Source organism: Bombus huntii, chromosome 7 (assembly GCF_024542735.1).
Source record: "Bombus huntii isolate Logan2020A chromosome 7, iyBomHunt1.1, whole genome shotgun sequence".
NCBI lineage: Eukaryota > Metazoa > Arthropoda > Insecta > Hymenoptera > Apidae > Bombus > Bombus huntii.
In genome coordinates this window covers 8,598,591-8,616,859 of record NC_066244.1, presented here as the reverse complement: position 1 = coordinate 8,616,859, position 18,269 = coordinate 8,598,591, and the positions used below count along the sequence as shown (strand labels likewise).

At 40.2% G+C, this 18,269-nt stretch overlaps 1 protein-coding gene across 5 annotated transcripts in view; it reads left to right on the top strand.

The window, feature by feature from the left end:
• Positions 1-18,269, top strand: part of LOC126867603 (sestrin-1) — a 152,853-nt gene that overhangs the window by 123,717 nt on the left and 10,867 nt on the right. For all 5 annotated transcript variants that reach the window (XM_050622286.1, XM_050622281.1, XM_050622285.1 and 2 more), the window contains one exon: positions 15,854-16,024. In XM_050622286.1, coding sequence (XP_050478243.1) covers positions 15,854-16,024 — 171 coding nt within the window. The remainder of the gene's footprint in view (positions 1-15,853; positions 16,025-18,269) is intronic.

The window sequence follows — 18,269 nt, the reverse complement described above, 5'->3', positions numbered from 1 at the left end:
TAACTTTCAAGTTCATGAAGATTTAAGCTTTGAACATGTTTATTTTTAAATTTTGTAGATTTGCAAAATTCTCTTTTAAATTTAGACTTTCAAATTTCGATATTGAATTTTCCAAAATTCGATATTGACCTAATCATTATCGATACATGACAATCTTGGCGGATTCTTCGATTTATTCTCGTGGACAGGTCAGAAATCTCGAACATAATTTCATAATGCGACGAGATATTCTCTTTACAGTATTTATCACTTCCTTCATTGGGAGTTAGCAGGTGAACCTGGCTCGCGGATGACTCGCAGCAGTCTCTGATCTTGCGTCAGACATTTATCCCTCCCTTGCTTTACCGCGGCCCTGTGTCACTTTGCCAATTTTGTTGACATGTTTCATCATCCTGAGCGTTCACCCAAAATCGACCTAGCGTTGTTCAGCTACTGTGGATGTCAGTTTGTTGATTTCACAGTAACCATTCACTTCCCACTCATAAATTTCATACCTTTTTAACGTTACAAGCCAACGACGCGAGCATTTCGAAATCGATATTTGTTTCCTATACCTTTGTAAAAGTTTTCCTGTCGATAGCTCGTCCATTAATAAATACCAAGGCACTTGCAGTAATTTCTACTATTTATATCGTCACCTTCCTCGTCACGTTTCGTCATTTTTTATCACAGTTCCCTAAACTCCCAAATTCTTGTTTTTCTTCCTCTTATACTGCATAACGTTCGATATTAACACTCGATAAATTCTTTAATTTTATCGGAAACCTTCATTTTTCAACCTGTTTAGCCACATCGGGTGTTAATACGTTCGTCCATTCAAGCAGAGCCACGTTGTTAATTTTCGTTCTTCATATTGATCGTTTCATTGACGCATTTCGATCTTCGTCATAGAAATTTATCGTTGTTTTATCGTTGTTACCTCAGCAAACGAGTCGGTATTTTCATGCAACGTGCGAGTTATCTAATGAATACGGCAACAAAGGCCACCCTATCGTTAATTATTTCTGTCAGACATTGTATATTTTTTCACATATGGACAACGTGACTTTCATATATTGTACAAACGCGCTTATGAATATCAAAGTTCGCTTTGAAATAAATTCGACTCGTGAGTTGTACGTGTTTGTCTTGTTATCACATATCGAACGTTTACCTATGGAATTCCTTCACTGTCGTCAACGGACGATAATTGAACGACGCTTTGTTCGAGTCGATCACCCGAACGCGTGTAGCATTTCGAATAATTAGAGGGTTTTGCGCCACGACAGAAACGGATCGAACGAGAGGGAAAAAATCATCGATATTTGCTCGACGTTTAGGCAGTGTAACACGGGTAGCTTCGGAAATAATCGCTAACCCGTTTGAACGGTCCTTCCTCTAATCAACTCGAACAATCTAAATAAGGCTGCTCTAATCATTTTGAGCGATCTGCGAGAGAGAGAGAGAGAGAGAAACTATTCAGTAGTCAGCTTCTAAGGAGTTTTTTTTCGGACGTAACGCCATGTTTGGCGTTTCCTGTTTTTCCTCTGGGAGCATTTTTCTTGCGAAACCGTTTCAATGGCTTCGAGCCTTCTTGTATCCAATTTATATCCACACATAGATCCCAGTACACTGCCATGTATCATAAATAGAAATATAATATTTTAAATGAGGAGCCTCTAACAGATTATAAATTTTACCTTTATGCTAACAAAGTAAATTACTTAAAGTAGTGAACTTTGGAAAGTAGAGAAAAGGCGGAGCAGGTATTGGAATAAGAAAGAAGGAAGGGACGGTTTGCGGTTAAATCGACAAAGATCAATAAAGATTTTAGCCGGCCAGCACCGCCAGGCGGTGCGTCATTTACATGTAAATTCCACATTTCGCCATAATTTCATTCCATGTTTATTTGTCATAGCTTCATTCATAAACGTGTGTGGCTGGTTAAACGCGTCTCGTGTATTGCCCTCTACCTCTTGATTTATATAAATCCTCGATAGCCTCTCTGAAAAGACGTCCGTATTTCAATTTCATATGGAGACTGTGACACGAGATCGGCACAGGAATAATAGAAGGTTGAACCGTTCGCCTGGAGCGAGTTCGTTACGAGACAAGTTCCGTCGAGTCCGAGCGCAGTTTTGCATTTCTAATGTTTTCCTCTGCGCCAGAGTCGTGTTATGCAATCGTGTCGGGAAACTGTACGAACGTTCCTCACGACCCTCTTTGAAGTATACTGCAAATTGGCCGTGGAATTAACAGAGAGAGAGAGAGGGGGGGGGGGAGAGAGAGAGAGGGATGGTGTGCGTAGCTTTGAAGACTACCCTGGTTTCAAACGATTATTTTTATCCTACGACTCCTCTTTACTTCCCCTCCTTTCGTTTTTCTCCTTTTCCTTTTCATTTCTCTCGTTTTTTTGTTTCACCCTCTTCTTCTTCCTTTGTAAAGCGTGACGAACGTGCACGTTTCATCTGGGCATGGTGGCCCGTTGAGACAGGCTCTCATCGAATTTCTCCATTTTTTCGTTTCTACTCGCTTGTTCTCTTCCCTTTCCCCATATAGATATACATATGTTCTTTCCTCCTCGTCGAGCTCCACCGAGATCGTAAAATTGTTTTCCAAGCGTAAACCGGTTCTAGAGATCTGGGTTCTGGTTTTCAATGTTGTTGCGCGCGGTCATAGGCCGCCTTCGCTTCTCGAAGACCTCGGAGAACGGGTCCGGGCCCGTTCGGGCCAACAGGTTTTCTTGCTTTTTCTTTTCTCGTGTCATCGACAGCCGCACCATAACCACCGCTCAATGAACCAGCATTTTGCTACCTCCTTCTTTTTCTCTCGTCCCATGAAATCCTCTGAATTCGATGTTGTGTTTTTCGTCGTCGTTTTAGAAGCTAATGGCGTTCAATCCCCTTGGCAGAGGAAACATTATGAAACACTCTTATAACACGTCGAAGAATAATAAACCGTTTATCGGACTGGACAAGCTTATGCATCTTTTTCCTGAATAATGCGCGGAATTTTTAGAAAATTGCCACTTCAACGTAAAATAGGAATATTAGATACAGCTATCATAGTTCAAGTACGATATTTTTCAAATAAAGAAGGAAAACAATGGCTTCGTTAAAAGAAAATCTACGTGATGCGCCTTTTACAAATTTTTGTTCCGTTATTTCCAAGTTTCAAGCATTGTCGTTACATAATTAACGAGGCACGAGTAATTCAGGACACGACATGTAATTTACACTTTAGTTACGTCCTTCGCTAGATCTATAGCCAAGCAAATGGATTTGAAATGGTCCTATTGTTATTCCATTCAGTATAAATCTCGTCTTCAATTACGAATCTATTATGACCCGGATGGATCATCCCGGCAGAAACGAATCAACTCATCCTCTATTTACATATAAAGTGCTTACCGCTGACGTAACGCACCGCTTTTTTAAAAATTCAACTCAAACGCCTCGTATTTCGAATGGAAGTTGTTTACCTTAAGGTTTGAACGAAATTCTGCAATTATTCAATAGAACCAACTGTAAAACATGCGAACGATAATTAACCGATCTAATGTACATGTTCAGCCAGGTAACGAAGAGGTGTTTATGCACAGGGTGGGTTGTTTTCGCTTATCGTCGCACCAGTTCTTATGTAAATGTTAAAATTTTAACGTAATCCGTCACTGGTAAACATGTTTGCCGGTAACGTTCGCGGATAAACGTGGACTCTAGTGCCCTGATCAACGTTTATCTTCCTCGATTTTACGTTTTTGGATTTCTTAACTCTGCCGAAGAAAAGATATCGTATCTAAAATTGGTGAAATTGGATAGAAACATCGTATCTGGTTAATATTCTCTACCAAAAAATTTAATAATAGAGATATCGGAGTTTCCTTTTCCTCGTATTTCTCAATTAACTTTACGTTAATTTTTGTATGTTTCTCCAAATGATATTTCCTGAAATATATTATTTAACAATGCAGCCAGAAATAGAAAGTAATATAATTAGTGCAGCCAGAAACAAAATTATTGAGAAATAGGCATATCTAAACTAAATATACCTTTACATCGAGAAAAAAAGAATAGTTGTCAAAGAATATGAAGAAGAATGTCCATTATTATTTTCATACAAAACACGGAAAGCCTTTTATCTTGTTTTAGAAACTAAGAACTTGCTGATAATTATACTTGCTAGTGTAGATAACTATCTGTATCGATTCGTTAATGGCCAAAATAATCTGGTTGTTCCTTTTACATAGCTTCAAACGATTGTTTTTCCTGATCCATGGGATTAACATCACGTGTTCCAGTAATCTGTTTTAGTTACTCTGTCTAATCGATTACTCGATATTCTACGACTTTCCAATAAATCGGTTGAAAAATATTTGTCTTGTCATAGTTTCGTAACCGGTTATTAGCGCTACCTAAGGAAAAGCAAATGAACGTACTGTTATCAGTCGTTGGTTAACGTCTTCGGTTAATTTCATGGCAAAACAATGAACGAATACACCGATATATACTCAGAGTTCAAGTGTTATCCGTTAGGGACAGAGATATATCCGCGAAGGCAATGAAGGACGACACGGAAGAAAAGACAGTTCAGTTACTGGTAATTTCACAATGCACCCATGTCCCCGGTTCCCACTATGATGGTAAGCGACATCTTTATTCTCTTGATCTGATCCATATTTCATGGACCCGTTACAACAGCGTCCAACGGCGTCTGGAATCTATCAGCCAGTCAACGTATATAATTCTCGCGATGTTTTCTGGTTCTGTACGGCCGTCCATCCTGGTTAGAAAGTCATTGTTTATGGTCCCACTCGCTAACCGGTTTTTCTACCAAGGGAGTCCCTGCAGTGGCGCCCATAAGCTTGTCCTCGATCGGTGTAATTGCTCTCCAAGGGGTTCCTCTTTTATTTTGTGGCCCTTTCTTGCGACCGTCCTTCTTCTTCTTTCCCTTGTCCGCTATTCTCCCGTGATATTTTATTAATTTCAGTTCTATCAAATATTTCTTACGAGGAAACGTTTCTTTCGATCTTTTCCTGAATTTTTATCAATCTCGATATTTACGAATCTTCCGATAATCTTGAAATTTATTTGTCATTCTCCTTTATCATCAACCTTTTTTTTTTTATCGAATGTTCTTCACATCGTGTTAATTAAAAATCGAAAGTTTTGCGTCGTTGTTTCACATTTCCTGGTACTCGGTCTTTGTCACCGGCGTCGTCGAGCCAGCTATTGAGACAGACACGGCGAGGCACGTTGAAAAAAGACGCGAAGAGCAAACGATAGAGGCGGAGACACGTTTGCTATCACGTGTCGTATTCACAATCGATACGATGACGTCGAAGCCGAGCAGACCAATCAAACCACGGTCTAGCTTAGCTGCAACAGTCTCATCCGCTGATAAGAAAGGAGCATCGAACTCGCAAAAGCTCCTTTGTTTCCCAGACTACGTTCCCCCGTTTTTCTCGGCCTCGTCCCATTCGCGTTTCCATATTTTCCAACCGAGTTTGTTTTTCCTTCGCAAAGCCTCGTGACTTTTTGTTATTTTCTTTCCTTTCTACCTATTTCCTCCTCATTTTACAACGTGTTGTTTTGCAAATGAGAGGTTAGAAGGTCGTAGACGATCGTCTGAAAGGTATTATCGGATTTTACAAGGCGCGACCTTGGCTACACGTTTCGTCTCGATACGATACAGCGATACGTGACTCGCGTGACTCGAAATTCGCGGTAAGTCGAATCTAATTTATTTACTTCCAGCATCCTTTTTCTCATACTACTCACAGCCTTCGTAGGTTTATCTATAAATTCTACTTTTTCTCATTTCGTTGTGAAACTAATTTTTAATCCTTGAAAGTAATTGTCAAGGGAAATTTCATTTATGTCGTCATGGGTGAACATTCACTTTGATATACTTTTTAAGCGTGATATTAGCGTCGAATAATAAAGAGTGGGAAATAAATGGTCGGTTAAAGAGTTTAATCATTTTCAAGTGGGCCATTAGGGTCCCTATTTTTATCTCGAACACAAGAAGCTAAATCTCGAAAGAGGTACGGGACGAGATCTCGCGTCCTTCGAATTCTACCTATAAGCGGCGTGCTCGATTTTAATCACAGTTTTGTGCCCCGTTTTGTTCGATGTCTTTTTGCTTTCTTTCATTCAATTAAAAATATTTTATTCACCGTGTCGAGAAAAGTTGAATAACAAAAACATCGTTTAAATTCCTTCGATCGGAGCTTGGTGTATCGCTAACAGGTTGCGTCATCGGATCTCGGAGTATCGGAAACGAGAACCTGTCTTCAAAGGTTTTTGGAAGGGAAACGACCGACTGTTTTGCCGGTTTTTTTAGATGCGGAATACCCGGGTTTGTTTTATGTGTTCGCGAATTCTCGTTGCTTCACACGCGCGTTACGGCCAGTGACATTCGTGGCGTATGCTGGGTGATGTTGTTTTAGGCCAAGCAAACAAATGCCCTGGACCGACAGACCATGCTTTGTACTCCGCTCTTGTAATGATAAACGGTTTAAAAGGTTACGAAATCTAACGTGCCTTTCGAATGCCAATCTTGTTTAAACTTCTTTTTCAAGATATCCTCCTACCGGTGCTGAATGGTCCTTTTAAATACGTAGTTACTTATTTATTTATTTATTCGACTGTTGCTGCGTTAAGGTAATTGACCGTACAAGTTTTACGTTGTTCAGAAACTCCAAGCGCGTAGGGTGTTAAGCATATTAAAAAAATTCATCTGGAAAGCCGTTAATAAAACGACTCGGATAGACAGCTCGGTTGCTTTGTTTCATTTAATATACATCCGCTTGTAGAACAGCAAACAACAGCAATGGAGTAGAGAGAATCGTGAGAAATGCGAAAACAAGCAGCGTGCAGTTGTTGTCGCATACGGAATGGCCACGGTGCAGCGTTAATCGTCGATGTTAATTAAGCCGTATCTCTGTAAACGATTGCGATTAACGTTGGCCGTGGGTGGCGCGTCAACGATATTATTCTATCGTCCCCTTCCGTTCCTTCAGACCGGGTCCGTTTCGCGTCCATTTAGTCACGTACAGATCGTAAAACGTACAACCTCTTTTAACGCTCTACCCTAATTCTTCGTTTATGTGTCGCCTTGATAATTGACGTATTAACTCACTGCTGCGATAAAGTTATTTCCCTCTCTCTCTCTCTTCCTCTGCCGGTTGTTTTTACGGGTCAACAACTGCCTAAATCCACCAATGAAAGACTACGAAACGTGACGAACGTTTTTTCATTTGCGTTCAAAGGTAAATCTTAATCGCGTCGCATCGATCAACTTTGCTGAGGTTAATTTTCGAATACACATATTTATAATTGTTACGACCCGACGGAATTTTTATTCGCCGAAAATGATAATTAATCGCACGCTTTCTGAGAAATTAAATATTGATCACGTATCGTAAAACGGTGCTAATTAGTTCTGTTTCCGAGTGACTCAATCTTATGATAATTAATAACGATGATTAATAACTTCCAGCAATTCACTTTTTATATTCCCAATATTTACAAGCTTTTTTTTATCGTACCGACATCGGATTGAAGTAATTCTCAAATACTTACATCTTCGATAAACATCTTCACCGTACAAATTCTATTTTCTTTTCTTCTTCCTTGCACATGTTGTATCTCGTAGCCCTGACGAAAAAGCAGTATCTTTGTTCGTTTATTGACAGAAGACACCGAGGGGCGCCTGTTGCCAGTTTTATTGGGTATCTTTCAAAGGTGCACGGTCGCTGTTAAGATTCAACCGGAGGAATGGCGTGGCTTGCGACCACGCCGCTCGCGCGTGGGAGTGATATACACGGAATAATATGGTACAAGGTTCCTTATAATCAACGCCTCCGAGTGTATTACCCCGGCACTCTGGTCTCTGGTCGAGCGTTGTTTGTCACTCGATCGGTTTTCTTTATTTTATTCGTGTCTCTTATTTCTGCCGCATTCGCCTTTACCAACGCGGAGAGACAGCCATAACGACGACCGAGTCGCCTCGGGTTCTTCGTTTTTCCTATTATTCTATCGTGACCCTGGTGTTTTGAATTCCTTTCCGCACGTGTTCGAGTTTATTCGCTGAACACGGTAACAGTGGTTCGATCGCTCGATTCCTTCAAGCATAACAATACTGATTGACTTGCAAAAATAACAAATACATTTTCAAGTTCTTACTGAGAGAATTCTCTGCATTTTGAAGCTTACTTCGCATAGTATCGATGAGATTCCAAGTTCCAGTTTGATTCATAAAAGTTTCGTAGCGAAAAATGCGAAGAAAGGAGGAACATTCGTTAATAACAAACTCAATTCATATATTATTTCTGGTGCCAATACTACCAGATAGAGAACATTGAAACTATTTATCAGTTTCAATTTTTCGACTCAGTCCTTCCCACTGATCAGCAAGAACATCGCTACCGAATTTATCCAGCACGATTCATACGTGCAGCGAACATCTGACATCAAACGGTATCGCTGACTCATATTGTCAGTGTCGAAATTGAAGCAGTCGTCACAAGCATAAAATTAGGTCGAATTTTTTTGATCTTCCCTGCCATCGTCACTCGGAGAGAACTTAAATTCCATTTCTGTCCGCACCGTAGCAATTTTACGAGCTTCTTCGCAGCCCCCTTCCAAACTGTTCTCTGTTCCACATCTGTTTCTAATGACGCAATTCTCTTCGAATCTGTCTTTGATGCGGCATACCGGAAACGCCCGTTTCGACCATTTTTCGACATTTTAAAGTATGTTGTACATGCAACACGCAACGCGGTTATTTGGTGGCGGTGACGCTCCACCATTTGGCAGATTTATGTTTCCAATGATATAATGCGCAGTAAGTGCGACTCCACTATTAGCAGGATAAAATTGATAAGTCGTGTAGCGTCATCGCTACAAAATCACAGCGGCGTTATATCACTCGTCGTTAAAATTTATTGTATGCGATTTTTTGTCAAATAATATTCGATAAAATTAATGGGGGATGACTGCAGGAAATTATCAAAGATATATTCGCGAAGATGTACGCGTTCGATGTAATATTAGTAGAGCGCAACGTAAACAAAAGATGCAACGTTCTTGCGTCCCTGTAGCAGTCGTAATTTCGCCATTGAAACTTTAGAAAATACCACTAATACATAGAGCAGAATTGTGCCTTTGGGCTTAGCCATTACGAACAACTCGATTATTCAGATATCAGACTCACGGATGACTGACAGATATGTTTTGGCCTGCCCCGAATAATTTACTTTGACATTATCTAACAATAAGTTACTATCCTGAATCAAAGTTGGCGGACAGCTAGTGAACATGTATACGTTTTCAGTGATGCGATGTCCAACACAGAAGCCCACGGTTCAGCTACCGAAAATATAGAACAAGTTTTTTTTATTATTATTATTGTTTAATTTGTACTTTACAATTTGTCCAGCTGGACATTTGCTAAATTTTTCTAACTTATTTGCTAAGTAACATATGGATGGCTATATACAGAACAAGTGAATCGTATCTGCAGCATCATAGCTACAAAATTGCATCGAAGTCACACCTGCACCAGATCTAAACTGGACCGTTTTAAAAAGTCCTCGGCTGTTTTTCCATGAGTACACAGCGGCCGTTTTGGGAACGACTGTTCGTTACCTCGATGGAAACGGGGATGAATAATGCAAGCGTAGAACAATATCCATTCCCCGGCACGTGGTATTTCCTCTAACGGAATCCTGACAGTATTCGGAACAAAATCAATTACCGGGCGCTCATACAAAGCAGCGACGGGCTGTACAGCCTGTACAAAACGACGTGTGCCCGAGCTAATGGCCCCTTTGTTTCTTTGTGTTAGCTGGAGCATCGCGAGCGCGAATCGCTAATAAACTGAACAACCGACACAACAAGTTTCTCTCTCCCACGCGGTTTTAGCGCACTTAATAACTTCACGGATCAGCGAACCGCGATACTCTAATCGTAATTTAATATTCGAACAGTGGACCGGTGTGCGGAATTACCGAGCGATTAAAAGGTTCGCGAGCCAAAGAACGAAAGAGAAACAGTATTATCTTGGTCGTTTTTATCTCGTCGATGAGAAACCAGCAGAAAAATATCGAAATAACTTATTTCATCTCTCTTCGTTCAATTGCGAAAACGCGCGCGTATTGAAAGATAAATTGGACGATACTGCACGAGTTACGCACAATCGTCAATCGTGCACGCTTTTGAAATTATTACGTGGAAAGAAAGAAACTGAATCGTCGATAAACGTGACGTTGAGTTATTAAGTGGCTCGTTTTCGGATCTGTGCATAAATACAAACTCAGGGGAATTACAGAGTTTTTTCTAATTACAGCTCTGCTGTGTCTGCAATGTTATTTGCCTTGAATGTATAGCGCACGATAAACATTTGTCCGAGTAGTCTAAACTCAGCCTCAATCGAGTATAATCTATTCAGTTTGATCGTGTACGTGATGTCCATAAGTTTCGCCCGTTTACGTTCGCCATGAATTTAGGGCGAGATGTTGGTTTAATCGCTGGAAATCGACGCGCGATGAAACAATTATTTCCCTTCAGTTATGTTTGGTATGATTTGTGAATATTGTTGTTTCTTAAAGTGTATCGTTCCACTTTTCCATTTCTCTTCTCGCCCGTTTGATTATCGTTGATTTTATATCAATAAAGAATTAATCTTTACGATGTTTACGCAAATTCGTGCTTTCAAAGATACAGAAGTAAAGTCTACATACGTCTTTACGCGTTTAGATTTTCCGTTAAACGCGTCAACGTCGTTATAATTTTTTTCAAAATTCGCTTGAAAACATCAATGATTCTAAGAAACGCAGATTAAAACGAACTTAATACAAAATACCAGCAACTGGTGTGAAGCGAATCGCGAACTCCATTCACCAGTCGATTCTGTAGTGCCCAGATAGTAAACCCGCTTTAATTCCCTCGTTTTTCAAGCAACGTCACCGACAGATAATGTCGGCCAGTTCGATGCTCGACGTTTCGTAACTTGGCGTTAATTTTATCGTTCTCGTCGCGAATCATTCCATTATGCGTGCCCGTGGGAACGTCGAGATTCGCCGTCATTTTGCTAATCCCCCCTCGAGTTGCTACATCACGTGATTTATCACCGTTGCACAAGTTTCCTACACTTGTTTAAATGCTGTGCACCAACTGTAGAAATTCTTACACGGAGAAAATTTCGTTGATAGCCATTGGTAAACTTCGTTTCACAGATTAACCAGCCATAACGACGTAGCGAAAGATTATCATGTAAATACTTGTAAATCAAAATCTTCGCGCTCCTCCCCACAGAGCCGATCATTATATTATTCTCTCTCGTTTAATTTCATTCATTTCATATTTATTCCATTCTACAATTTCTGTTGCTCCATATAAGTCGTCTATCAAGGTCATCGCAGTTTTTCTCTTCGTTTTCTTCGAAGACACGTGCCGCGGAAGCAAGACTGGTCCCGCGATTATAATTAGAAGCTCACGGCATATCCACGATCACTGCATCGCTATTTATGCCATATTTACGAGTCTGCCTATTTACGTGGCGGATCTAATGAGCTTTCGTTCCGATTGTCAACACGAGCGAACGTCTTCTTTATAATCTACCTCCGAAGAACCTAGTATTTTGTTAAAACAGAAACATTGAAACATCCGCGTCATCGTGAATGTATCACAAAGAAGAAATGTGTGTCAGCGGTCGTTAAGGTAAGCCACTCGAGCCGAGCTACATTTAGGTTTCAGATAAGGTCTCAGAGCGTCATTAGTTAAAAACCTCCGAATTATGGTATCTCGAGAAAAGTGGCCGGAAACCGCTCGAGTCTGGCTAGACGTTTGAAACGGGCACGGTGGCCGGATTATATCAGAATTTTAGAAAGTTTCCAGATACGAGTTGGATGTGATAGAGGGTTAATGGGCCCTTAAAGTATTTAAAAATTCATTGTGCTTTGTTCTTTCTTCTGGAACAACATTCCCTTGGATTACATTCCATGTATTCTGGCTTATAATTAGGGTTAAACATCCAGAAGAACATCTCCTACGAGGAGATCTTCGAAATTTAAGGTCTCGTCTCTACGAAGAGAAATATCGCTTGAGTGACTCAGTGATAAATACAACTCTTAGACAACGATGCATTCACACTATTTTTCACTTGAATGTTCCAATTAAGAAGCTATCAAAAATATTGCAAAGATTCATTGAAAAATCATTGAACGGGAAATCGGCTACACGAGCAGGACGCACCACGTTCTCGCGAAAAAGCAGTGCCAAAAATATCTGCGAAAGGGAAGTGATAGTTTGTTTGGGAATGAAGAGCTGAAAACCAGCCCTGGGGAGATTCCTGCGCAGCGCAAGGAAAATTCCATATGATTTGAAGCCTGTGGCTGGATGGCACGAGGCATAAGAAGAAGAAGAAGAGGAAGAGGAAGAAAGAACAGAGCAGAATACTGTAGAAATACAGGAGAATCGAGACACACACGGTCGAAGAGGCTCGCCACCAAGTCTCAGGGAGCTGTGCGTGGGCTCGATGCCAGGGGCTTCTTGCCAAAAGAAAAAGAGTTCTCGGAAGAGAGCAGCAGGTTCTCCTCTCGCTCGCGTGTGTGAGCTGGCTGCAGCTTTCGAGGGCTTCGCTGGGGATAATCCGCCACGGGATCTTGCCAAATCTCGCGTACGGGTTAATTGAGTAATACTTTTGTCGTTGATGATGCAGGTGACTATTTTTAATTGGCCAGCAGCTGATTACCTTCGATTCCTCTCCGTCTTATAAGCAACGTGTACCTTTTCATCGTTGATTAAACTCATCGACAACGAGGTTGCTTGTTACTTTTCGTGGCTTCACCCACCATAAAGTATTCCGATTAAAATAAACACCGGTGTTCCAGAAGTTCGCTTTCAAATATTATATTAATTTTCTTCTGTAGTAATTTTCTTGTTTCGCGGAGTTATTGGTATCGTTGGTACCATGTTGAAATTTATTTATCTGTTCTGTGTTATCTTTCTTGATATTTTCACGAGTCGATGTTATTTACTTCGAGTTCGATATCAAAACAGTTTGTCGAAGTTGAGGTGTCACGTTTTGTCACGTTATCAAGATTTTGTCGAACATTGCTGCTCGTAACTCGATTGAAAATCGCGAAAATAAAAACCGAAAGGAAATCGCGAAAATAAGTCAACCAATTTCGATGACTAATTGTAAGGTCATCAGGTGTAAGTACGCCTTCCTCTTATCGTACCTCTTTTTTGTTATTTTCATCGCAAACGGTAAACACTCGACAACTTCGACTATCGAGACTCGCACTTTTAATTGTCGTAAATACGACAGTCTTTTTTTTTTTATCAGACTGGCTCGAGATATTGTAGTTTCAATCGCGTATTAATTTTTTATTACCGTCAAAGAATAACAACTATGTTGCAAATTGTTAGATTTTACGGTCTACTGATTTATAGCACGGTATTACAGAAGTAAAAGCGTGTTACATAAGACAAAATGCGTAATACGGAAACATGCGATGCAAAATATCTGTATATCTGCCATAAATGCAGCAAGAACTGCAGTCTAATATACGTATCGTTAGTGGGTCTTGTGTGGGGGCGAGGAAGCAAAATTAAAACAGGTACATTAACGTGGGTTGATGCGATGCTCACCACTTAATGGCTACATTCGTAGCATTGTCTTCCACCTTGCAAATTATTATAAATGGTAGATTTCATGTTTCAATATGGCTTCTTACCTCTTCCTGAAATGACATTCACATGAATCGTAAACCTATTGCTAACACCATTTACACTTACATACGTATATACATACATATTTCGTAATCCAACAACTCCTCAAGATCGTTATCGTTTAATGATCGATATTAATCCTGTAGTTTAAACAAAACCACTTCTTCGCTATTTCGTAACACGTCACTAGACAAATAGCTTTGTTGTTTCCATTTGAATCTAGATCTCTGATAATAATTATCGATAATAATCCAAATTTTACGACATCACGCGTATAAGTTACGATCTCACGAATCAACGCGTTAGCACGTTACCTTCGTTTTATTTTGAAACGTTAAACCTGTTTTAAACGTTGAAGCATTAGCTCGTGTCGTGAAACTTCTCCGCTGACAAGATTAACGCTCGTAGACTGTTATAAGGTTTCGTCGCATCGTCCCTTTGATATTTTTGATCATGCGAAAGAAGCTCGTTGGTAAGTAGTCTTCTAACGTTCGAGCACGCCTACGTAGCGATCCTCCCTCGATCCTCTGTGACCGATCAACGACACACGTCGAAATTGATATTCCTCGCGTGACGAAAGCCCGCGTATCCCCAGTGAAATGCCTTTCCCGTTTAATTTGTTCAAGCGGGTCATCGACCCTTTGCAAGGACGGTAGTAACCGTTCGCATTAATATATCGCGCTCGTACGATCACCGATCGTGTCTGAATGCCCACTGTTTTTGCCTTTGGTTGCCTCACGCTGGAAAACAATCGATAGAGGATTTCGATATCAGCCTGGTCAATAGAACTTGAGATACAGCCACGACGAGGAGGTCTCTCGTATCTTTATTCTCGAATATGTTATAAGATATGTAATATAAAATGCAGGATGTTTTAGATTTGCTATTTTAGGTTTTCGGTACTGGTAGATTTCGTTGTTATATTTTCAAAAATTATAGGATAAAGTAATTTAGTATTCTTCTAGATTATCGTTGAAAGTATGGTGCTTATTCAACATATAGTCAGTTAATGCGACTAAGTTCAACTGAAGTGGGTAATTTAAATATTTCACCCTATAATGATATATTTTTGCAAGCAGAATGTTAAAACCTACGTGTTCCAAATTTCAACTAAGTCGGTAACTCCAGCACTTTCTCCCCATTACGAGAGTCGATAAATCCACCCACGTAGCGTTAGTTGGACGTCGAAGAAGTTCGTCATCGTTATGTCTCTCGTGTTAACTTCCCCATACGAATTACCAATTATTAAAGGACTCTAACCTTCGACTGAAAAGAAAAATAAAAAGAAAAAAAAAAAAAAGAAGGAGAAAAACACACTTGCACGGAGGCGTAGGAAAATTAAGTGCCCCCTTGCCGGGGAGTAAAAGGATGTTCCAAACGACACTCGATGCGTAAGATCTAAGTTTAGAGGTTGCATCTGCGTGTCGAGAAGCCAGTAGTCAACACTGTTGCACCTACTAACTTTCATGACTTTTCACTGTGTAGTATCGTGTTAATACGAGTGTACGTTACGAGCTTACGCGTGTGCAAAGTGCAATGGTTATACAGGTGATATCAGGTACAAAGACGAGCATGCCACGTCGTTGATGATGCAAGCTGAACGCTCGATTTCGAGGTTTGCTTCCGAGTAACCCGGTTTTCTTGTTCCGGGCTTCCTAGACAAACACGATTATGTCATTAATGCGACTATGCGAGCACCGTTTATGTACGTTACGTCGATTTCCACGATATAGCGTATCATTAGGTCAAGCGAAATATATAGAAGCAGAACGTGATCAAAAGAATTTCAGTTATCGTTCGATAAATATATCCGACGTTTGTTCTGTTTCTCCAAACGAATTAAAATTATTGCGATCTAATCTTATTACACTTTTGCCACACCGTTGTGTTTTGCTAAATAAGAAGATAACATTATTTAAAAAACTTGGAAAAAAGTTCAGGCTTATCTGAGTCAATGATAATTGGCCACGTTTGATCATAAATACAAACTTTCTAATCCATAGAAACGAAATACGTTAATCCATACGTGTCTCTTAACTGTCCAATAATTTTGTCCGCCGATTTCTCGTTTTCCTTTTTGTTTTTTCCTTGTTATCAACCGACTAAGCGTTTTTTTTTCATTCCTTTGGTTACAGACTCATATTCTGTTGATGGATGCATTCCTCCAGAACAACAGGCTGGATCATGTCTCCAGGGTGATGGCCTCGCATCCTTCGTACTTGGAACATTTCCTTCGTACTCAACATTTCATTCTAAGGGGCGACGGACCGCTTCCTTACGACTACAGGCATCTCATCGCCATTATGGTAAGTGCACTACTGGTTTTTCTCTTTATCTAATTCATCGTAATGGCGGCAACTTTTTCCACGCGGCGATAACACGCCATCTGGCGAACGCAGTGCGGGCGGAAGACGGGAAAATTCTTCTCACGAACGCTAGACTTTTATTTCGTTTGCTCGTAAAATCGAGAGAACGCCGACTGCTTGGAGGAGCAAGAATGGCCGCGATGCTTATTAACATAAAGACATCGCCTCGGGAGGTGACATTAACGGTGCAATTATACGCGGCGGGGAAGTGTCTTGAACGCTGGAAGACCGTTCAAACGGATTACGTAAAATTGGAAAAAAAAACTCGTTATTGTATACACGAACGACAATATTAACGGGGTCAACGTTGAGAAGATCAGTTTCCAGCGTTGAATTCTAATCAGACAGTAGAGACACGCATGATATAATAGTTTACATTGTGAAACCCAGTCTATAGGTTCGATACCTGAGTTCACGATAAGATTTTTTTAGAAATATACTGGGATATGCTCCATAGTCCGTAAATATCAACCGCTGCAGGGCCGAATTTGTTGACGAAAGTCTGAGAAAAATTATTTTCCTTCATTCCTCGGTCTTATTGTATATTTATTTCATCCTGTTATTCTCCTCGTTTATTCTGCACGTTCGTATCTCGCCAGGGATTCTCTTTTACTTGAATGGATAAAGGAAAGTTGTTTAAGACGAAATAAGATGAGAAGATTGAATATTTCTTAGGGTGAGCAGTTACTGCGTGCGTATAATTATTAGCGTTAATCAGTTGTTAAAGAATGCTCTTTCATCCTATTATTATCGATTACGATAGTCGCGTGAAGAAATTTAAATACATTGTCAGTTAGATCGACAGAGGCTTGTTTGTTCACGTGTTGGCGATTATTTTTGCCCGTTATTTTTATGCGCGACAAACAAAGCCGGTAATATGATTGTCGTGGAACGGGTCGGCGCCGCGACGCTGCGTTCTTTTCAAGCGTCACCGTGTGCCCGTTTTCCGAGCTATTCCACGGTCGTCCCTCGCCCAACGGGTCGTGCTTTGGGCCAAAGATTATCAAGAAACCGAGCAAGTGCAACGGGTTTCGTAATGTTATGTATTCTTCGCCGCTCGAACTAGTCGTAATTACATTACTTACGTTCCTTAATTATATTTCTTAATTTTTCTTTCGACGAAGAATAACATTGCACGTTAATCCTTGTACTTGTACGGAACAGTCGAACATTTTCGACTCATTTTACGTTTATTACGTTCTAAGGTATACTATCTAAATCGTTGTTATTCGATCATGTTATTCGAACTGTAAAGAATTGTACTTTTTGAGAGAATGTTAGTGTCATATCTGGTGCTCGTCGTTCGTCGCTATAGAATTAAACAATCGATTCACGCAACGACAGTTGTTCATTCACCGATTCAGCAACAGTCTAATTGTCACTTACGATCGTAGCTATGTTTTCTGATAGCCCTACAAATTATTACCTCCGTTGAAGCTTAAGAAACGATATTTCTTAGCAGGAAAAGTTGTAAATTCCGCGCGGAATACAGTTAGAAGTTCTTTTTTGTCACTTACCCCGTTTATCATCTCAACTTTTCAATTCCTAATCTAACTCGTAGATGGTCGCAGCTTGCTCGTTTCGTGACATGCGATCCAATCTGTCTGAGCGGTTGAATGTTACAGCATACGTGATAACGCGATAACTACCAGCTCGCAACATGCCAGTACGTAGTCGTAGACGAAATATCGTTTCTTTAAACTTTAAACGATCAACCGAAAACGCTTTATCGCGCGATAAAACGTCGACGTTCCTTGACACGGGTTGAGGGGAGGGAGAGATTCTTGAAAGTAGTAGGGTAAGAGGGGAGTAGCGATTGTAGTCGTTACACAGAGGAGAACGATAAAACGATAAGATATCTGAAAAACAGCTTTTCTACCGGTAAACATTCTATCACGTGATATTCTCGCGTCGAGATTCGCGTAATTCGCGCAATTTGGCAGCGTTCAAGGTCGTTGGAAAAACCATCCAGAAGTTTGGTATTATCTGGAGAGATGTTCTGCGACATTAAAGTACTTTTGTTCGATTGAATTATTTCGAAATAGAAGAAAAAAAAAAAAAAAGAAAACAAATACGCACGCACGTACATATAACAGAGATTGTAGATTTTATAGTAATTTGTTAGGGAATAATTTATGGAGGGACGTATAATCAAAATATGCTCCGTGTTCGTCGGTATATAAAC